General features: G+C 40.1%; 1 protein-coding gene across 4 annotated transcripts in view; it reads left to right on the top strand.

Moving 5' to 3' along the window:
• Positions 1-21,365, top strand: part of PDGFRL (platelet derived growth factor receptor like) — a 47,130-nt gene extending 25,765 nt beyond the window's left edge. For all 4 annotated transcript variants that reach the window (XM_045017234.1, XM_045017235.1, XM_045017233.1 and 1 more), the window contains exons 3-6: positions 11,748-11,899; positions 15,450-15,743; positions 16,223-16,362; positions 20,779-21,365. In XM_045017234.1, coding sequence (XP_044873169.1) covers positions 11,748-11,899; positions 15,450-15,743; positions 16,223-16,362; positions 20,779-20,967 — 775 coding nt within the window. In that variant the 3' untranslated portion in view covers positions 20,968-21,365. The remainder of the gene's footprint in view (positions 1-11,747; positions 11,900-15,449; positions 15,744-16,222; positions 16,363-20,778) is intronic.
• Positions 21,366-22,501: the final 1,136 nt, after the last annotated feature.

Here is a 22,501-nt window from a genome sequence, read left to right as displayed (position 1 = left end):
AAAAGTGAGCGGGGTGGGGATAAGAGCCAGACATTTTGGCTCCACTCTATTCTTATCAGGCATTCAACACACCAACATGATAAGGGGAAGACTGCAGCCTAGATGATATTTTAAAAGACAAAGGTGATTTATATGAAGGATATAATTATAAGAAGAAAAAAATGGTCATAATAGTGGATATGGCTTCTTAATTTTATAGATATAGTTCAGGCTTTGTAAATGCATTGTAATGAGTACACTTACGTTATGAGATGGAGGTGATTTTTTGCAGTTGGAAACTAGACACTTTTACAGTCTTGAATATTTCCACAACTACGAACATTTGTAACTTCTGCAATGAGAGAAAAAGAGAGAGGGAGAATTGTTGTCTCTTGGAGACATCCCTTCCAAATTCCAGAGCAGAGCATGGGCACGACAATAACAACAACACCACCACTTTCAGGTTTTACACTGATGTGAATGCTTGCTAAGACAGGACTTTAGGAGTTTAGTTTGTGCTGTGTGAATAATAGAACTCATTACATATCTTGCTATTGATTAATGATTTGTTTAAGGTGCTCCTGGTAAATGGGGATGCTACTTTTCAATATCTTATTCTACAACAGGTATATTTTGACACCTCATTTTTGACGATGTTTCCTTTAAAATACCCATTAAAATATAGATGGACACCTCATGTAAAATCCTTAAAGCAAAAACCAACCAACCAAAAAACCCCCAAATGACTGTAAAGGGACACTTCCAAGTCAAATTTGCCCTCAGATATTCAAATATAAATGTCTTGTAGTTTAAAATCTCTTTAAATATTTTTATTATTTCTTTTAAAATTAAATTGCACATATTTTTAACAAAGAAACATTCCCCTTTTAAGCATTTGTGACCCAAATATTACAGCATGGCACAACTGAGAACCTGAAAATGAAAAATTAGAATTTGACTGTAAACACAAGTGAAACTGACTAGTCAATTTCTAATGTCCAAGAATTCCCTTTCCCCTCCAGCAATTTAGTATTGATTAGTATTAACAAAGTATTAAATATCAAATTAGATTGTTAAAACTGAATTTTTAAAATCCAAAGTAACTTGTGACCGCTATGGATAATTTCTTTTTAAAACCATGATTTTTAACTTGCGAGTCCCTCTAATGCAAAACAGATGCTCGGGTGCAATGTGGGGTGACTGTGTCATGGAAACAGAACTGCCATTACATTCCTTTATGGATGGATTCTTCCATTTGTCAGAGCTCTACGCTGGAGGGCAGCTAGGAGGGCATCGCGGGGGGCAGTTACAGATTTCTGATTCTAGGGGCTGGTAGGTGCTGGCCCCAACATAACTTAGAGTGGTTGGACATCCATAAAGAATAAATCTGAATAAAACTAAATTCTATACAACACTTCACAAACAGTATCTTATGGTACATGCATGCTTCAGTGTTGAAAGGGCAGGAAGAAAATACTGAATTTAAATGTAGAGCCACAGCTATGGCGTGTGAGTGAAAATAAGGGATGGGGAAAGGGTGTGTGACAGAACTTTACTGGCAAACGCTCCCTGAGGCACCTAAGTCTGCTCTAATTTATCTTGGGGCCAGCACAGACCAGCCCCTAGAATCAGGAAGCTATAACTGGCTCCCTGGTGCCCTCCTAGCTGCCCTCGAGTGTGGAGCTCTGACAAAAGAGAGTATCTGTCTTTAAATGTCTATGCAATCTTGTGTCTCATGTGGTCACCAACTTCCAGTCCAGTTGTGGACAGATGGCCAGCCTGACACTGAAGAGGCTGTGGTTTAACATCATGGGTATATCTACACAGCATTTTGGAGTGAGCCTCCCAGCTGGAGATGACAGACTGGGGAGTGCTCTGAAAATAGCTGTATAGGCAGCACTTTGAAGATGTGGCTCTGGCTGGAGCCTAGGCATAGGCCTCAGAGCCCAAGCTCCAGCTGGAGCTGCAACTTCAAAGTACTGTCTATACCGCTATTTTTAGAGCACTAGTTCAAGCCCCCTAGCTGGAGTCTGCTGCTCAGCGCTGAGAGGCTTGCTCTGCAGTACTGTGTACACATACCCCTTATAGCATTCGAGAGGATTCACGTTCTTATAAATGGCCTAATAATAAATATAGGGGCTGATCTCACTCCCACTGAAATCAGTGCAAAACTCCAGTTCAGGGGTAGGCAACCTATGGCACGCGTGCTGAAGGTGGCACGCGAGCTGATTTTCAGTGGCCCTCACACTGCCTGGGTCCTGGCCACCGGTCTGGGGGGCTCTGCATTTTAATTTAATTTTAAATGAAACTTCTTAAACATTTAAAAATCTTATTTACTTTACATAGAACGATAGTTTAGTTATATATTTTAGACTTATAGAAAAACACCTAAAAACATTAAAATGAATTACTGGCACGCGAAACCTTAAATCAGAGTGAATAAATGAAGACTCGGCACAGCACTTCTGAAAGGTTGTTGACCCCTGCTCCAGTTGATTTCAGGCCTGCTTCTACTACAAGCTCTGCTTTGTTTTGTTTCCCCTAACCAGCAGGAGAAGTGCTGCTTTGTGCTTGTCTCTGCTTTTTTTTTTCTTTTTTTTTTCATGGATCTGTTAATAACAATAGTCATAGAATTACATATTTTATAGCACTTTTCATCTTAGGATCGTGAGATTTTTGTCATATATTTCTAAATCTCATGCTTCAGGGCTTCAGCTGGTCACCTGGAGGAGTCAGAAAGGGATTTCATCCCTCCTCCTCCTCCTCTCCAAATATATTCTGGGGTGGGTTTGTTTTTTTATTGGGTCACCTTCCTCTGAAGCATAAGAGATGGTGACAGCTAGAAATGAGCCATTTTCAGGTTCTCAGTTGTGCCATGCTGTAACCTAATCTGCATGCACAAATCTGTGTTGCAGGTGTTTAAAACATTGCTCTTGGGGGACTTCTGCACCACTGCACATGCATGGAATTTATATCCCCCCCCCCCCAAATTTATTTGTGTCCCCACAGAAAATGGTGGGGAAGCAAAGGGAAGTTGCGCAGGGGTGTGTGTCTGTGCGTTGGGGATGCCTGTGGTTGTAGTTTGGGGTGGTATCACCCCCCCAAACATGCATGGGGGGGCTAACAGAGTCACATGCTGCTGCCACCCTTCCCTCCATTTCTGCTAGCATGGAGCTGCCTGCCTGAAAGAGGCTGCTTCTCTCCTCACTGTAAGCCACCTCCTGGGTCCTAGTGCCAGTCATGCTCTCCTGTGTGCTGAGAGCCGTACAACAGTGAATGCCTGCAGTGCGGCATAGTAAAGGGGGTGGGTAGGTGGGAAGGAAGGAGGGTGGGAGAGGGAAGGGGGATATGGGAGGGAGAGGAGGGGGCAGGAGACAGTGGGGAAAGGAGGGGGGATGGTATAGGAAAGAGAAGGGGATAGAAAAATTGGGGTGGGGGAGCAGGAGCCCAGCATGTGGTGTTCCCTGAGCAGGAGCAGCAGCAGCTGGGGCTCCCCCTTAAGCAGGCCCATCAAACCCCCACCCGCCCCCTGCACCTTGATCCCCCATCCCGATGAGCCCCAATCAGCTGCACCTGGACGCCCACCCCACCGAGACCCACTCCCCCAGCACCCAGACCCCTGTGCTGAGCCTCCCACACCCAGACTCCCTTCTGGTGAGCACCATCCCACTGGACCCCCCACTGAGCTGCCCACACCCAAATTTCCCCACACCAAACCCTCTTACCCCATACCTGGTGTGCCTGGCCCAGAGGGGCAGGGCCCTGGGGTATTTCTGGAGCAGCTCTTGCCCTGTGTCAGGGTCTGGTGCAGCCTCACCCCTAAGTCTCTATCCTGGGAGACCGGGGGGGCGGGGGTCCTGCAGGGTGATCTCCCACCTCCATGCAGCCAAGGGCTTGTGCTCCCCCCGCCATGCTGGCGGGTCCACCTTTGTTTACTGCCAAATACAATTTGCAGAATTTTAAAATATTGTGCGCAGAATTTTTATTTTTTTTGGTGCACAATTCCCTCAGGAGTAAAACATGCACATTGAAATTTAGAGGTAGTTTTGAAAATTTGGTGTATGATGTTTACAGATCACCATAAGTTCTGAAATGTATGGTGATTACTTGATTTTAATAAGGTGACTTTATAGAATCAGCATAATGAACTAGGTTGGTTACTTTACTTTAAACTGTCCTGAATATTTTGAATAAAAAACATTTAGCTCATTTGATGTGGAATATAGCAAATATTTGAATCCTGATTGACTTTTACAACTCTAAAATCCATGCAAGTGAAGACAGCACATAAAGATTGTCCTATGAACTCTGATCAGTTATATATCAGTTGTCATTTATAGTTTATTTAATAAAAAACCCTATTTATTCTACTGCTGTTTGATAGTAATGTTACAAGTCTCAAAGCTTTAATTATTGCAGATATAATCAGATTTTAGGATTACATGTTTAATGTTGGCCATCTCACCAGGAAATTTCCATTGATTACTGGCTTATAGGCAATTAAATAGAACACATTGTATCATGAATTAATTAACATTGACCTTATTTCTTTTGATAGGCTGGGATTTCCAGCTGTATTTGGCAGTCTTCATTAACTGGCAGAGGTAAAGTTCCTCTGGCATAATTGCTTCTCGGTACTGTAAATGTTTAGTATTGAATATCTTACAGTTCATATGTTTATGTAATCACAAACTGTAATTAGTTGTTCACATCATCTCTAACTCTGCAACAGAAATGTATAGTGTCTGACAGTGGCTTAATGCAAATAATTTAATTCAGGCCTGGTCTACACTTAAAAATTAGGTCAACCTGGCTATGTTGCTCAGGGTTGTGAAAAATTTTGCACCCTAAATGGTATAGTTACGTAGACATAATCCCAGTTGTAGATGCAGCTAGCTCAATAGAAGAATTCTTCTCAACCTAGGAACTGCATCTTGGAAACCTGGATTAACTACATCAGTAGAAAAACTCCTTCTGTTGATGTAGAAAGTGTCTATATTACAACACTGCAGCTGTGCCACTGTATCTGCTGTAGTGTAGATGTGCCCTAAGAAGACGAAAGAGTTCAAAACTAGTGACATAATTTAACACCCCTCCCCCCCAGCACGTGTGTGTGTGTGTGTGTGTGTGTGTGTTTATATATAAAATCACACACAGGAAGGCCTGGTGTGCCATGGGGAGTTTACTTTCAATCAGAATAACAAACATATAACTTGACTTTTTGTGTATATAAGAGGTGTTAGTTCATTGGATGTTAACAGTAATTCTGTACTACTTTTCAATTATGTCACTTAAAATGTATGTTTTCTTTTGCCACCTTTTGGTAGATTATCACTGCACTATTGCCAGCCCCAAGCATTCAGAAGTAATGAATTGGGCCCCATAAAAAAATGAGAAAATGACAGTACCTTCGCTGTTAATATCTGTCTGCTTTCATAATACTTAAGGGCTCTAAGTACAAGTGGAGCTAATGATTGCACCAGACCACAAATAATTAACAAAAAGAACTTTTCTGTTTTGATGTCCCACTTTTTCACAAAACACCAGACTTTCAGCAGTGACTACTGGTGTCTTGAGCAACCAAATAGAATGCAAGGAGTGAACAGGATGCATTCTGCAATCCCTTTACATAGAAATTATCCTCACCTTCCTTGTGTGGAATCTCTTGGCAGTGTTATGATAAATAGCTTCCCCACAGGGATGTTATATCATGATTATGTAGAGGGTCATATCTAGGAGCTTAGAGATCTTTACTTTCAGGAAGTGCTTGATGACAGAGAATAGTATAGGAGGAATGAATAAAATCTGAATGTTGCATTCTTAGCGCTCTTTCTGTGCTTGTACACTGAATGTAGTGTCAGCAGTGAGTTGACCCCTGCAGCAATGTGAAATCAGAAATTAAAAATATTAAAAAAAACAAACCCAAACCAAATATTACAACACCAAGAAGATGTGATTTTGCACATATAACAATGTGCAAAACAGCAAAAATAAATGCTTTTAAAGTCAGACTAGCACCAGATACAAAAAAACATGGCATCTGTGCACAAACAGGACATTGAATTCCAACTGTGAATGTTGTAGGCTACAAACATTTCTTCAGCATTATCTAAGAGAAGAAAGCAAAATTGCAAAGCCAAATTAAAATTATATAGTTGCCTAGTGGCTGAAGCATTGGACTGGGACATGAGATCTGGGTTCTATACCTGAGTCTGTCACATGTCTTCTGGGTGACCTTGGGCAAGGCACTTCACTTTTCACTGTGCAGGTTCCCAGTCTGTAAAATGGGCATAATGATATTGATTTCCTTTGTGAAGAGCTTTGAGTTCTACTGATGAAAAATGCAATATAAGAGCACATTATTATTATTTTTATTTATTTACTAATACCAGTAGAATAATGTAAATACCAAGGAAAAAGTATACAGGCTGAAATTTCATGTAGTACAAACAGCACAGAAGCCACTGCTTAGAGTTAAAACAAATGAATGCATTAACCTAGTGACACTAAACCTGGAGCAAACTATTCATACAATAGACACACAAGCAAAACATCTGGAGCAAACAATACTCTGTGATGTTCCTGCAGCAAAGTTGCTTAGAGCTTACCAAGTTGTATTTGATGGACTGGCTTGTCTTCCAGGGATGATAAATCTGGAACTGTTTTTAAAATTGGGAAGATTAGACCCCAAGAGGAACCATCCCCATATAAGTCAGTCAGTGAATATACAAGTAGACTCAGTCTTTTGCTGTCCTTTGCCACAGTAAAAACAAGTTAAACGACAGTCATCATTTGGATACATCAAATGAACAAACAAAAAAAATTATAATAAACACTGAGCTCTCCAGTTAGAGAATGCCTGACTGCAAGGATCCACCTGATGCAGTGCAATAATGTATCTTGTACTAATACAGATGGTTGGCTAGTTCTAAAGAATTTAGGGCTTGTCCTACAAGGTGTTTGTAAACCCTTAATGTTCAGTTACTTCCATGGGAATTGGAGGTACTCAGCACTTCATAAAATAATCCTTTTAGTAAGACCGATGTCTTTTGGCTCCTCCAATGAGTCTATGCTCAATTTGCAGTCTTTGCTGTCTGTTCAGTGTGCAAACATAAAAGAAAGGGAGGGAGAGCTAAGTCAGTGCAATATTCAAATCTTATTTGTTGCTCCACGTATACTGGCCTCTCTCATCAAGCACTTCCTTAAATTAAAGTTGTTTAAATTCTTAGATGTGGCTGTATATAATCCTGCTATAATGCTCCCTCTGGAAAACTATTTATCATAACATCCCCTTTTCACACTTACTTAAGATAGCAAAAGTAGTCATGAATACTGTGATGGGTTCTCCCTGGGTGCTACCTGAGAGTGGGATAACACTGAGCCTGCTTGACCCACCAGCCTGGCCTCCCTTGACACTGTACTGCTGTGACAGGCCCTCAAGCTCCTCCCAGCACATGCAGAGGTAAGGACACACCCAACTGCAACTACACACACATGCTGAGATCAGCTCTGCAGGGGAAAGCTCAGCTAAAGCACCTCCCAGTTCCTAAGGCACTTCCCCCCCCCCCCGGAGCATAAACCCAAAATGATACCGTCTTGCGCTGCACAGACAACTGTACAGTGTAAGCTCATGAAATTCATCCCCTCCCTCAATGTGGAGAGGAATATACACAGCTTTCTGCCCCAAGTAATGATTTTCACACACTGGTTTTAGAGAAAACAAAACAAGTTTATTAACTACAAAAGAAAAATTTTAAGTGATTATAATGGATAGCAAACAGATCAAAGCAGATTACCTAGAAAATGAACAAAAACGCAATATAAGCTTAATATACTAAAGAGATTGGATATGAGTAGCAAATTCTCACCCTAATTGTTGTTTTAGGCAGTTTGCAGAGATTCTTGAGGCAAGCTGCCCTTGCAGCTTAAAACTGCAGGTATACCTTTCACAGGCTAGAAATCCCTCTTCTATGACCTATTGTTCTTCCTAATGGCCCTTCCCAGCCAGCCATCTAGACTGATTGCTTTCTGCCTAGAGGGCATTCCCCAGGTGTAAACACATTTGTAATAGATGCATAGACAATATTCCTAACATCAGATACCAAAATGATACATACATACAAATAAGATAATCCTATTCAGTGAATCATAACCTTTTCAATGATATCTTACATGACCTATCTTGCATAAAATATATCATAGTTATGCCATAATCCTATCATATATTACTATGAAGAATATGGATTCAGTGTCAAATACCATTACCTGCTTACTTATTTAACATTTTAATACACCTACATTAAAATCTATATCATCACACTTAACAACTCATTTTTTAATGGACTCTTAATTTGCATGGCAACTAAGGAGTTTTCTTCTGGTTTTGAGAAGATTGTTCCTTCATGTCTTAGTATTGTACTTTGCAGGTGTTTTGATGTGGGCGCAAACCTGAGTTGTCTTGTGATGATAGGAGACTGTCTTGCACTTGGTTCTATTTGTAGTATGGTGTTTTGAGAGTCACTTCTGATATCTATCAGTTGCTTATTGACCTGTGTTCCGTCATATCCTGCTGATCAGATCTCACCGTTTTTCACTCCTAGGAGGTACCCAGGGTGGCAAGGTACCATACCACTAACTCTCCTTAGCATGAAGTAGTCTGTGCCTGCTGTGGATAAGCTCCTTGAAACCACCAGCCTCTGGCAACTCGAGCACCACTTTCCAAACTTCTGGAGGCCTGGCTCTCTCTGTATAGGTATCAATAGGCACACACCAATCCCCCATTCTCTGTAATGTCTAACCCCTCTTCCACTGAATACTCACAGGATTACTAGCCGTGCTGTGCCCCAAGGAACAGACCACACCAGCTTGTAAGGACCCCCCACAGCACTTAAACTTATTCTTGTTTTAACTACAAGTATGTCTATTATAAAAGAATAGAGATTCAAGTGATCGTGAATAAGAATATTGGAACTAAACAGATAAAACTATTTTAGTCTCTAGAAGGCCTGTCGTGATTTTAACTAACATGGTTAACGTCCTCTCTATAGAAGTTTTGTCTCACCTGAAGTTTTATCTCACCCAAAGTTCTCTTCTTCATCTTCAACCAGCATTTCTCATGAAGCAAAATCACAGTTCTTTTGCATCCTCAGTGAAAGGAGCCTAGGTGTCTTCTCTGACCTCCAAATAGAGTCAAGTGAACGTCTGAAGTGCACCACCAGATAGGATTCCTGCATTCCGCCGCTCCTTTTCTCTTTGTTAGATTTTTTTCTCTGAAATTCTCACAATTCTTAATTCACATTCAGTTCAGACTGGTTATAGGTGAACCATTGTGAATGACACAATACTCAATGTACATGTAATCAGGTAGATGAATAAACATCTTTTGTCTGACAGAAAACCTGTTTCTCACCTTTAGTTGTGCCTTATACCTTGATACAGATGCTAAGAGTGTATTTTCAGTGTGTGTGTGTGTGTGTGTGTGTGTGTGTGTGTATATATATATATATATATATATATATATATATATATACACACACACACACACACCCCTCCTTACATAGTATCTGTACGTACATCTCACAGTGATACTAATAACCACTGTGATCCTGGCTTTCATTAGAGACCTCACATTACATTCTTTGAACCAGAATGTGCACAATAGAATCAGGATATTCCTGTAACCCCTTTGACAGTTGGCAGTCGGAGGGTTCTTGGCACACATCCACATCAAGCATTGTACTGGCTGCTATTAAGGCCTTCCATGGGAGTGTTTTTCCTTTTCAAAAATGGCTTATCATATTTTCTTTGCTTTTTGCAGCTTTCTTTAATACAGTCTTAGCAATGTTAACTGCTGATTTGGCTTTGTCTGAAGCAACATAGTTTGGGATGCCACACCCACTGAATTCCTTCACTGCTGTGTGCATGATAGGCACTGCAATAGAGTCTGACAGTTCATCTAGTTCCCAATAGCGGTCTACAATAATGAGAGAGTTTTTGTAGTTCATGGTGAAAAAGTCCATTCCTAATTTTCTTCAAGGTCTGTTGGGGATACTGTGTATTTTCATTGTCTCTTTTTGCTGCTTGGCCTGCATTGCCCCACATGTATGAAAACAGCTCACCAGGTCTCTGAAATCCTTGGCCATGTTGTCCATTATACAGCATCTCTGGGTTTCTGGATTCGGACTTCTGTCTAGAATGGCTCTGATGTATTCTTGAAAGAGTTTCTGTTCTGTGTGATCTAGGTATTAGGATTCAACTGCCTTTATATAAGAAGCTGTCTTGAATGCTCATTTGATCTTAATAGTTCCAGTATTTTTGAGAATAAGATGGATCATCTCCTCTGATGTTTGGCCATCCTGCCAGAACAATGGATGTGAGCATTTGTAAACCTTTGTCTTGGGTAGTTTGGTTTGTTCAATGACTTTGTCCATCTCCTGCCTTGAAACTGACACAGAAAGCATCAACCAAGTCAGTTGTGTTTTTCTATATTTCTATTAGATTGAGTATCTCATTCTTGTTCAGTGGCCATATTTTCATGCTGCAAGACTGGTCTAGATAAGAATTCAGCTTTGCAAATCTTAGTCCCTTTCTTGTAGTATACATCTAAGCTGTTGGGTTCTGTAGACTTTCAGAAGTATTTGCTGCAGCTGTTTTGGGATCACCAGCAGTAGCTTTTTAAAAATGCTGTCTAGTGATTTATGGTCATTTTCTACTCCAATGGTGTCCCAACTTTGAACATACTGGATGAAATTTTCATGTGCACACTATTGCAAGACATTCCTTTTCCATTTGAGCATGTTCCATTGGTGATAGTAATCTTGATGCAAAAGTGTCACTTTTGTCAGTTTTGTAGGAGTGATGCCCAATGCACCATCTCACTGGCATCATCTCTCTTTGTTCACGTAGTGGTATTTCAGGATGGGATAGTCAGTCTCTGACTCCTTGGTACATGTGATGGCTGCATCATGTTGAAGTAACCATGTGTAGGCTGCATCTTTGTCCAGTAGTCACCACAGGAGTCCACAAACACCTGAGATTCTTGGAAGAAGTATTGTCAGATAGCTTACAAATCCTAATAGTCTCTGAACTGATTATATCTTCAGGTATAGGCATCTGTTGCATTAGGGGGCCAGGTTGTAGCCCTTGGGAGGTCAGCAAGTGTCCCATGTCTGGTACTGCAGTCAATCACAATGCCATCTTATTTTTATGTCACTTTACATTTATTTGCCTGGCTTTTTCTAGTAGACAGATGAGGCTATGCTTATGATTATGATCTGTCACAGCCTCTGCCATGTGTCCCAGCATCCATGTACCAGAATGTCATCAGATACCACTCTGATCCCTGCTAGTCCTGTTAGTATGTCTTGCTGGCAGTGTTGATATTCTTTTGCTTCAGGTTTGATCCCAAATGGCGTTCTCAAATGTCTGTTTGTTTTTGTTTCTCTTCCTCACTCCTTTATTTACTTCCCCATTCCTCACCTCCCTCTAACCTTAACTTAAAACTAAAACCAACAATAGTAATAATACATATAACAAACAAAGCTTTGCCAGTTCTTCACCATGTGTTTGCTCTTACCTGTTATAACCTCATCCTCCACCCTTGAATTCAGGATCAGGGGTTTATGATGCCCCTGTTAGGGGAAGGATGCGGTAAATAGCCAGTTACAGAATGAAAGAGAGAAAAGCAAAAACAAATAGAAATGAAGTGAGAAAATGTACAAAGAAGTATATGTGTGCTTGGCTGTGTTTTATGTCTCTCTTCTCCCTAGCATTAAGCAGCTTGACAGATATGGTCAGCTGATCCTTGCAAATTCTACTGCAGCAGACACTGGTGAATATAGCTGCTGGCTTCTTCTGTGTAATGGCTCCAGCTGCAAGAAGGATGAGTCTAAAACAGGCTCAACATACATCTTTTTCACAGGTAATGGATTCATTGGGTTTATAAACTGAAATGCCTGGGTTGTCTGTCCATAAGGCAGGATTAGGGATACATTACTGGTGGAATGAGCAGGAAATTAAGCAAAGAATTAACAATAATGTGATTTATGTGCCTACTTCCCTGTGCTTTACTCTAAATATATACCCCAAACCATGTCTAGGGAAGCAGAAAGTGGATAGTTTGCAAAAATCAGATACAATATTCTAATTTTAGAATCTGCAATAAAACTTAAACAATGCAGGAGTGCTTCCCTTTTGTTTTATTTCCTTCTGAGAAAACTTCTGTGGGAGAAAATAAAGTAACATGTTAAGACGCATCTTCTCATGACATCCTAATGCAAATATGCTTCCCCCCCCCCCCCCCCAATGCATATTACATTCCCAGGGTGGAATCCTGGCCCCATTGAAGTCAGGATTTCACACAAGTTTTTTGCTTCTCACATATGAGCCTTATAAGATGCAGAGCCACTACTGTAAATATATGTACTAGCCCACAAAGCTTGAAGTTGATCGCTGCCCTAGTCCTTAGATATTTATGGTTTTTATTAGGGCTGTTGATTAATCGCAGTTAACTCATGCGATTAACTCAAAACTAATCTTGATTACAAAAATTAATCACAATCAGTTTTTTACTGGCACTGTTAAACAATAGAATACCAATGGAAATGTATTAAATATTTTGGATGTTTTTCTACATTGTCACATATATTGTATTCTGTGTTGTAATTGAAATCAAAGTGTGTGTTTTTTATTACAAATATTTGCACTGTAAAAATGATAAACAAAAGAAATAGTATTTTTCAATTCACCTCATAGGAGTACTGCAATCTCCTTGTCATGAAAGTGTAAGTTACAAATGTAGATTTTGTTGTTGTTGTTGTTACATAACTGCACTCAAAAACAAAACAGTGTAAAACTTCAGAGCCTGTAAGTCCACTCAATCCTATTTCTTGTTCAGCCAATTGCTAAGACAAACAAGTTTGTTTACATTTACGGGAGATAATGCTGTCCGCTTCTTATTTAAAATGTCACCAGAAAATGAGAACAGGCATTTGCATTGCACTTTTGTAGCTGGTATTGTAAGGTATTTACATGCCCTATATGCTAAACATTTATTTGCCCCTTCATGCTGCGGCCACCATTCCAGAGGACATGCTTCCATGATGATGACACTTTTTAAAAAAAAAAAAGCGTTAATTAAATTTGTGACTGAACTGCTTGGGGGGAAATTGTATGTCCCCTGCTCTGTTTTACCTGCATTCTGCCGTACAGGGCCGCCCAGAGGGGGGGGCAAAGGGGGCAATTTGCCCCGGGCCCCGGGCTCCGCAGGGGCCCCCAAGAGAAGAGCGGCGGCTCCCGCCTCCGCCCCTCTCCTGGAGCCTCAGCGCATCAAGCGCTGAGTCTCCGCCGGGGCCCCTGAGCCCCGCCCCGATCCGAGCCGCGTGGTGAGGGGGCGGGGCTGGGAGCTCCAATGGGGCCTGAGCCCCGCCCCGCTCAGAGCGGTGTGGGGAGAGGGCGGGGCAGCTGCCTCCACTTGGCGTGGAGCTCACAGCCCCGCCGGAGACGCGCTCAGGTAAGAGGCTGAGGCTGGAGCCGGGGCGGGGGGGAGAAGCGGGACCCGCCGCTGCCGAAGCGCAGCCCGGTCTTCGGCGGCGGGGGGCCCCTTCTGTTCCGGGACCCGCCGCCGAAGTGCCCCGAAGGCCCGCGGTGGGGACCCCCCCCCTCGCCACCGAATTACCGCCGAAGACCGGGCTGCGCTTCGGCGGCGGGGGGCTCCTGCCGCGGGTCTTCGGGGCACTTTGGTGGCGGGTCCCGGAACGGAAGGGCCCCCCGCCGCTGAAGACCCCGGGCCCCCGGAATCCTCTGGGCGGCCCTGCTGCCATATATTTCATGTTATAGCAGTCTCGGATGATGACCCAGCACATGTTCATTTTAAGAACACTTTCACTGCAGATTTGACAATACACAAAGAAGGTACTAATGTGAGATGTCTAAAGATAGCTACAGCACTCAACCCAAGGTTTAAGGATCTGAAGTGCCATCCGAAATCTGAGAGGGACGAGGTGTGGAGCTTGCTTTCAGAAATCTTAAAAGAGCAACACTCCGATGCGGAAACTACAGAACCTGAACCACTAAAAAAGAAAATCCGCCTTCTGCTGGTGGCATCTGACTCAGATAACGAAAATGAACATCTCTGTCCTCACTGCTTTGGATTGTTATTGAGCAGAACCCGTCATCAGCATGGATGCATGTCCCCTGGAATGGGAATACAGTGCAAATACTTGTAATCAAAAATAAATAAGTAAATATAAAGTGAGCACTGTACACTTTTTGTATTCTGTGTTGTAATTGAAATGAATATATTTGAAAATGTAGAAAACATCCAAAATATTTAAATAAATGGTATTCTGTTATTAACAGTGTGATTAATTGTGATTAATTTTTTTAATCGCTTGACAGCCCTAGTTTTTATGCAAGTCAAGTAACAATCTAGTGTTATTACCTAGTACACTATTGGTGATTAAAGGAAATGGTTAATTTGTTCTTCTAATGGAAAACATTAAGAATGATAAAAACAAACTTTGCAGCCTGATTAGAGCTAAACTGTTTTTGGCTGGCAAATGCTTCAGTGTTACAGCATAAGATGACTAAGATAAGATTGTTTGTAATAAGGTTCAGAAATAAGTTGGAGCCAGGGGATTATATGGAAGCCATTTATTGAAACAACCTTGGAACACTGACTTCTCTTTCTTTTCAAAAGGTTGGAATAATCAGATAAGCCACCTTACAACATACTGTGTTCAGGCTGGAAATATTAAGGCGTTTAAAAATTGCATTTATTAGCAATATGTCAACATATTAGAATACTGCTTGTTTTTGATACCTAACAGCACTAAAATGTTTGAATTGTTTAGTTACTTAATTGTTTTGAAACTCTATGTATTTCAGTCTGTATCTACAATCTTAGGTATTTCCAAGGGACCTTCCAGCTGGTACCCAAGCACAATACAAAATCAAATGCTGTCAGAAGCCATAATAAAACTCCTGGTGTTTTTCTACTTTCCCCTTTGTAAAAGGGTGGATGAATTTAAGTAGAGCCAGATAACTCATTAGGACTTTTTTGTGTAAGTCTGCATTGTTTCAAAACCTGATCCCAAAATTGGTGGTGGTATTTATTTTTTTAAAGATACAATCCCTCCCCCCATTTTATGAAACAGGCAAAGAAGGCTACATTTATTTGTTTCTAAATTTAGTGATTAAAGCCAAACTGCGTATTACTTTGTCCGTCAGACATGTTTTTACTTTTTTAAAAAACAAGTCCATGGTGACAGATTTAATTAATTGTAACGTATGTTAAAATGATTGTTGCCAGATACTCTGGACACAGAAATAAATTACTGCTAATGCAAAATCTGAACTTCATTATCGTTAGTAAATTTCTCCTCCCATAGGTTCATTTTTTATATATTATAAGATCATTTATATTTTTTTCTTTTTAGCTAATTATTATATTGCATTACCTTCTTATATAGATAAAGGGGAGCTCTTTGTACCTACTTCCAGTTATTTCGAGATTGTCTACCTGAACCCAGATAAACCAGCAGTAATCCCTTGCAGAGTGACCATCCCATCAGCAAAAGTAACTCTGCATAGGGAGTTTCCAGCAGAAGAAATCAAAACAGATGGAACTAATATTATCTATGATGTGAAGAAGGGTTTTATTTATCAACACCCCACCTCTGACCACAAAGGAGTGGTCTATTGTAGAGCAGAATCACGGGGAGCACCTCAGATTTCTATCAAGTATCAATTACTGTATGTGGAAGGTAAGATGAATGATTTCCATAGATTTACATTTAAGCCTATTTCTCTTGCTGGAGTTGCTTATGGGGCAAGATTTCAAATGTGAATTTGAAAAAACCAAACAAACTAATTGTAATTATGGAATTTTGCAAATTCAGTCTGATTTTTTTTTAAAATAAAAATGTACTTTTCAAATTGTCTGTTTGTAGAACATCTTGCCAGAATGTATGCTAATATAGGAAAGCATAAGGCTTATACTATTAAGTTAAAAACTAGGTGCACACTGGTAAGCCATTTTATTATGGCTGGATAGGAACCTGTGGTGCACAATAAATTCCGACAGCAATTGGAGCTAAAAAGGATAATAGAGAATGTGAAAGAGCCCAGATAAATCAAAGCAAAATTTGCCCACAGATAGTTTTGTTTGGTTGGGTTTTTTGTTAACATTTTTATTGATTTTTGGACATTTATTTCCTTCCTTCCACCCACACCTTTCATTCAGTTCCTAGTGGTCCACCATTGACAACAATTGTGGCATCATCCAACAAAGCAGAAGGTGGTGACAACGTTAATGTTCTCTGTATAGTTCTTGGGGAACCAGACATAGAAGTAGAATTCAGTTGGAAGTACCCAGGGGAAGAGGTAAGACACACAATTCTAAGGGGAAGGTGCATTTTTTCTTAAGAGTAAACTCTCACAACATTTTAAATACCAGTCAGTATTTTCTATCTGAGTAAGGCAAGGTGGATCCGAGTGCAGTGTCCGGCTCTCTAGTAGCAGGGTCACATCAGGAGGAAGCAACATACTATCTGGTTGATTTTTTTCAGCCCATTTTCCTCACTGAGGGCCAGAAGTTACTTGTAAAAATGCCCGCTAACCTGAGAGCTGTATCTGGGCTAGTAAAATCAAGCTGGGTGAGGTATGACGGGAAACAGTGAATGCTTACCAGGCCACCAGCTTCTCTCAGACAAGAAGTGATTTATCTCTGGCTTAAGAAAGTCTCTTGATGAGTCATTATTCTCCTTTTGGGGAAAAATTTAAGATATGGTGAAGTATAGTTGCATCGAGAGTTCTTTGCTATTCTTGGTCTGTTGTATTGGACTATATCAAATGCTTCTATGAGGGGCTACCATTGAAGAGCCATTTGGAAACTTTTCTGGTGGTGGTGGTTCTCACGTGGAGCATATTACATGTATGTGCCGTTTACTGTGAGGTTCCATTCAACAAACTCACTCTGATCTCTGTGTTCTAGCATTGGAGGCTATTCATGTTATCAGTAAGTACTCTTCCCCTTCTGTACCACACTGACAGTCGACAATAGCTTTTCACTTGCAAACCTGCCCTTGGTTTGAACTTCAGGTGGCAGGATGTTCTGGCAGTAATTTTCTCCACTGGTCTTACCACCCTGGCCATGAGGCCAAGGAGTTAAACGCAGTTGGTACATAATTGTAAACGATCCTGATGCCTCTCTGGCATGATCAGTATGTGATGAATTTAAGCTTCTATAAGGAAAAATAAAAGTTTTCTCCCAAGAAAACATCCTAAATATAAGCAGCTTCAGTGCTAGGCATAGTTTGCAGATTGACAAATACATGAATTTATCACTCTTGCTGTATATGGGCAGTCATGGTCAGCATGCATCCATGTATCTACTGCAACAAACAGTTTTGCTTACAGCAGTTATATCTGGAGCTGGAAGGGAACAATCCTGTTGTCAGTTTTCTGCCCAAGCAGAATGAATATTATAGATGTGTCTAAGTAGCTCTTATGATTTAGGTTGCATTGAGTTTTACACTTATAGCAGTGTTAACAATGTATGATATTGTCTTAGTTAAATATTTAACTTTTGGCAAAGGAAATATTTTAAGTACAACCTTTTTTAATTGTTTTCATTGAGTTCTTTCTTTCTTCTTTTGAGAACCCCGGTCCTTACAACCTCCAATGTTTTCAGGGCTAGTGCAGATAATTTTCTAGTTTAACAGTGTTCTTCCCATGATTTGATATATCCTGTGTTTTCTGAAAGAAAAAGCCACCAGAACGGTTGAGTTCCATCAGTTCTCTCCTCCTACCTGCCTGTCAGTTTCTGCAAAGCATAGAGGCTATTAAGAGAGAGGGCATATTGGACTCAGATCAGGGGAGTTGAGAGAGATTGTGAGGCCACAGAAAAGAAGTGGGGTTCAACCCTGCTTCTCAGAGTCCTCATTTCTTCAACCACCTTTCTTCCATCTACATGACTGCTGCCTCATGAATCTTTTATAAATAGGTACTGATCTATATTGACCTTCATACAAAGTAGAATGGGGAGAAAGGGCAGAATGTGGAGGAGCAGGTGACTGGGGGGAAGATGTGAAGGAACAGGGCTTGCTGGGGAAGGGTACTGAGAGGATAATATCAGCATCGATAGCTGTACAGGTTGAGAAATAGCTAATAAAATAACTGGAGAAGTCTTCCAGACTAAAACGTGATAGGATTTGAGTTAAGGTTGCTCTAGTACAAATCCAACAACCAAAGAATGTGAATGATAGCTGGCTTATCTGGTGTTTTCCTTGATTTTTTTGTAATTGTATTTGTGGAATTTGCACTTGGGCAACCGTAAGTGCTCATCAACACTTAAAACTTCTATCTGTTTGTATTTCTCAGGGATGTAATATTTTTGCTAACAAGTGAGTAGGAGATAGTTCTTAATGAAGAGACTCTCAAGTAGGCTTGGAAGCATTAGATTTTTATCAGTAAATGTCAGTAAACATTGATTTCACCATTCACACACAAACCGACAAAAATATTTCCATCAATAATACTTTTCCTATCTGGAAATTTTAATTAAGAAATGCTGCTTGAGAACTGATTTAAGGATTTTTACTTTGTAGATTTTGAATGTGATGTTGACAGTTTGGGTGTTAATGGTTATAGGGCTTTTAACTCTTCAATACCTACTGTCATTAAATGTTTGATCCCCTCATTGTCTGACTCCATAAATTCCCACAACTGTGGAAATTTAAAATCAATAAAAAAACAAAAAAAAGCAACAAACATGAAAATAAACATTGCTACTATCTGCTGAAATTATTACAAAAATCAAATTCTGCCAACCCTACTTACAGTATTTTCCAGTTGAGATTATTCATTTTGCAATGTTATTGCTGATCTAAGAATCTGCCAGTTAGTAGTTAACAGGTGACGTGCTGGCTCTTAAGCTAATAATTGACTGGCTTGATTGACTTGTTGCGAATAGCCTGGATAACTGACTAGAGTACACAGCTTCTTAGACACTGGCTCATTTTCCTGAGCATAAATGCAGATTGGACTCTCTTTGGATAATGTACTGGTCGTTGCACTCCATGACAGTTGCCTTTTTGCAAACTTTCTCCAATTTAACTAATCTGAAGGTGAATATGATGTCCCGAGGTCCTGTATAAATAATCTTAGCATTTGTAAATGGCTACTAAATTAACACTAGAAAGACAGTCTATTCTTAATCTACGTAACGTGTCTGTCTTTCCTTCCAAAGGTGCCTCACTCTTATGGAAGAGAGAAGCATACAGTTTAAACGTGTTTGGGTTTAATTTTCATTTTCTTTTTGGCATAAATATACTGCAGAGCTTGAAAATATTTTCATTTCCTACCAGGTTCATCCTGGTTGCCAAGGGAGCACAAGCCAACATGGTTAAAGTTTTGTTTCCCAGCACTGTGGATGCAAGCAGAAAAAGCTGTTGCCTTAGACATTTACATTGTAATCCAACAGCAGGATTTCTCTATATTGAACCCCCTCTCCCCCCCCCCACATATGTAATTTGGTACCAGAAACTTGTATTTTCAGTTCTTTACATCAAATTTTGCACATAAACATTTGGGTCAATTTCTGCCATGTCTCTAACCTCATTGGATGGTGGGGGTTGGGGTGAGAATCGAGGGAAATTCTATCTTGAAAAATCAGAATGTTAAAGGATTTTTTTGTACGCCAGTGTCCCCTATCAGATCAGCGAAATGGCTTTCCAACTCTCAGCTGTCTGTTCCCATGTATCTAAACATTCTTGCTTACATTTTAGATTGAATATATCAGAAACAGCTTAATGGAAGGCAACACAATAACTCTTTTTGATAGTATAATACTCTGCTGTCTAGAAAGTTCTTCATGAATACTGTTTCAGCTGTAAAATTAACACAAGGGTCATCTCTACACTACAAAAATGGTGGCAGTCTAACTAGACTAAACAGTTTTATCCTGTTTGGATAGAACAAATCCACAGCCACATTAGGGAACCAAGCTTTCACCCTAGTAGATTCCAAGTCTAAAACATGATTCTCTAAGATAGGTATCGTATCTGTTCACACAGGCATGGAAAAAGCATTAACATAAGTGGGCCACAACCATGATCTGACTGATATAAATGTGGCTATTTTCATAGTTTAGATAAGGCCAAAGTTGTAAATGTACTGGATCATCCAAATAGCCCAAACTTGCGTACCTGGGGATGAAAGTCTTCCTAGCCTTATCTAGCACAAGAGGGTACAAATAGCTGTGTTAACCCTTAAAGTGAAGGCATGAATGCAGAGGGAGAACATGCAGTTTGGTTGTGGCTTCAAGAGGAGACAAGATTAAACTCAAAGCGAATGTAAAACCGGGATTTCTAAATGGAAAAGCTAAGATGAATACAATGGTAGTGATCAACCGTGCCTGTAGCTTTTATTGTAGGAAAATTGCTGTAATGACCGCCAAACACCCTCAGCCTCCTCACTTAATTAATCCGACTTTCAGAATAGACTCGTATGTCTGAGCATTTGTTTTGGGTTTTGAAATGAAATACTGTTAACAATATACACCTCTACCCCAATATAACATGACTCGATATAACACAGTAAAGCAGAGCTCTGGGGGGGCGGGGCTTCACACTCCGGCGGATCAAAGCAAGTTTGATATAACGCAGTTTCACCTATAATGCAGTAAGATTTTTTTGGCTGTTGAGGACAGCGTTGTATTGGGGTAGAGGTGTACTGTCACTAAATAGTGTCTGCAGAATTATACATCATCATTTCCTTATGTGGGTGTTTTTAAAACAGCATGAAAGGCCTGTGATTATCCAAGATTCTTGGAGGCTGATCAACAGAGGAATTGGGCATACCACAAGAATTTCCAAGTGTGTTATTGCCATTGAAGATTTCGAAACCATTGATGCTGGCAACTACATTTGTACAGCTCAGAACCTACGAGGACAAACCACAGTAGCCACCCGTGTTGACCTGACCTGATATGTGGAGTCTGTGGACACAGAATGAACAAACAGTATGTTACTGGACACATTAACCCTTTAGTTTCTTTTTATTAATTCTGAGGTGGAGGTTTCTGTTAATATCTCTCTCCTCATGTCCTTACATTCCACTTCCATTACAGAGCAGTAGTCCAGGGCAGAGATCCTAATGCTTACTAATACGCAAGAGAATTGGATTGAAACCATATATTAAACCTCTGTAGCCTGATTATGCATGTGGCTACCAAGTGCTCCTAATAAAGTGATAAATCTTTGTCAGGGAGAGTCTATATACAAATAACTTTTATGTTAGGTAAATATAACTACTTGTAAAAATGTTGATTTTGCGTTATTTTCATGAATGCTGAGAGGAGGATATAAAATAACTTTTTAAGTAGACCCACCAGCATAGATATATTTTCTTCTTTGTCTGGGTGGTGATTTTAACACAGTGTACATGTAAAAAATATTAAAATTTAGTCATGATTCACTTCTTATAGAAAACTAGTCACCAGTGATTACTCTTCTGTGGTTTGGTAGACCTGTATTAAATTTCTTTACTGAATAGTGACAAAGTTGTATAAGTGTGTGGTTTTACTGTTTACTCTCATACCTGAGAGATGGTTAGGATTGAGTACCTGCGAACTTTAAATTGTGGTAGCACTAAACATTTTTTAAAAGGGAGGTACTTAAAAAAATTTGTAATTAAAAGGTAAAATATCTTGCTCTTGCCCCAATGTAGTTAATTTTAAAATGCTCACTCTCTTTAGCATGGGAGTTTAACTATTGCTACATAGTAGAGAGATGACTTAGCATTTATAAGCACTCTTTCACAGGAGAATATAAGCAGAACACATTGATTTACAGTACTGATTGAGAAAAGATCCTGTATCGGCCAGGTTAGTAACTACCTTGACTGGAGTAAATTCACTTAATACAATCTTAATATAAATGAAACACCTGAATCAAAAATGTACTAAATTAGAGAGAGAAGCTGCTAAGCTTCTCACTATGGAATGAGTTGCCAAAAATCAGGCTGTATAATATAATAGAAAAAAGAAACAGCCAAAGTTAGGTTATCCCATCCTAATCAATACTGAGGGTTATGATGTTCAAGAGTGACATTTCAATAGCTGGTGCCTTCCTCGGAGCCCACACAGACTGATATAAAGCTCAAACCAGCAACACAAGAACAACCCAGTAACATAACTGATTACAGTTGATCAGGATTAACCAAGAATTGCATTAAACAAACATTTACATCAGCAAGAATATAATTGCTTGTACCGTGGAAAAGCCCACCCCTTAACAAGAAATAAAAATCATCACTCTAGGATAATTAACAGCAGATTAAGTCAGAGGGAAGGATAGGACATTTCAGTTAAGCAGTAGTGCTTTGCTTTTTCAATCAGTGAACAGCAGGAAGGAAACCATCAACTGCCTGAAGAAGAGGAGCTCTGTGTAAACTCCAAAGCGTGTTTCTTTTACCAACAGAAGTTGGTCCAATAAAAGATATGATCTCTCCCACCTTCTCT

This window comes from Mauremys mutica, chromosome 5 (assembly GCF_020497125.1).
Source record: "Mauremys mutica isolate MM-2020 ecotype Southern chromosome 5, ASM2049712v1, whole genome shotgun sequence".
NCBI lineage: Eukaryota > Metazoa > Chordata > Testudines > Geoemydidae > Mauremys > Mauremys mutica.
This window is presented reverse-complemented; position numbering and strand designations above follow the sequence as displayed.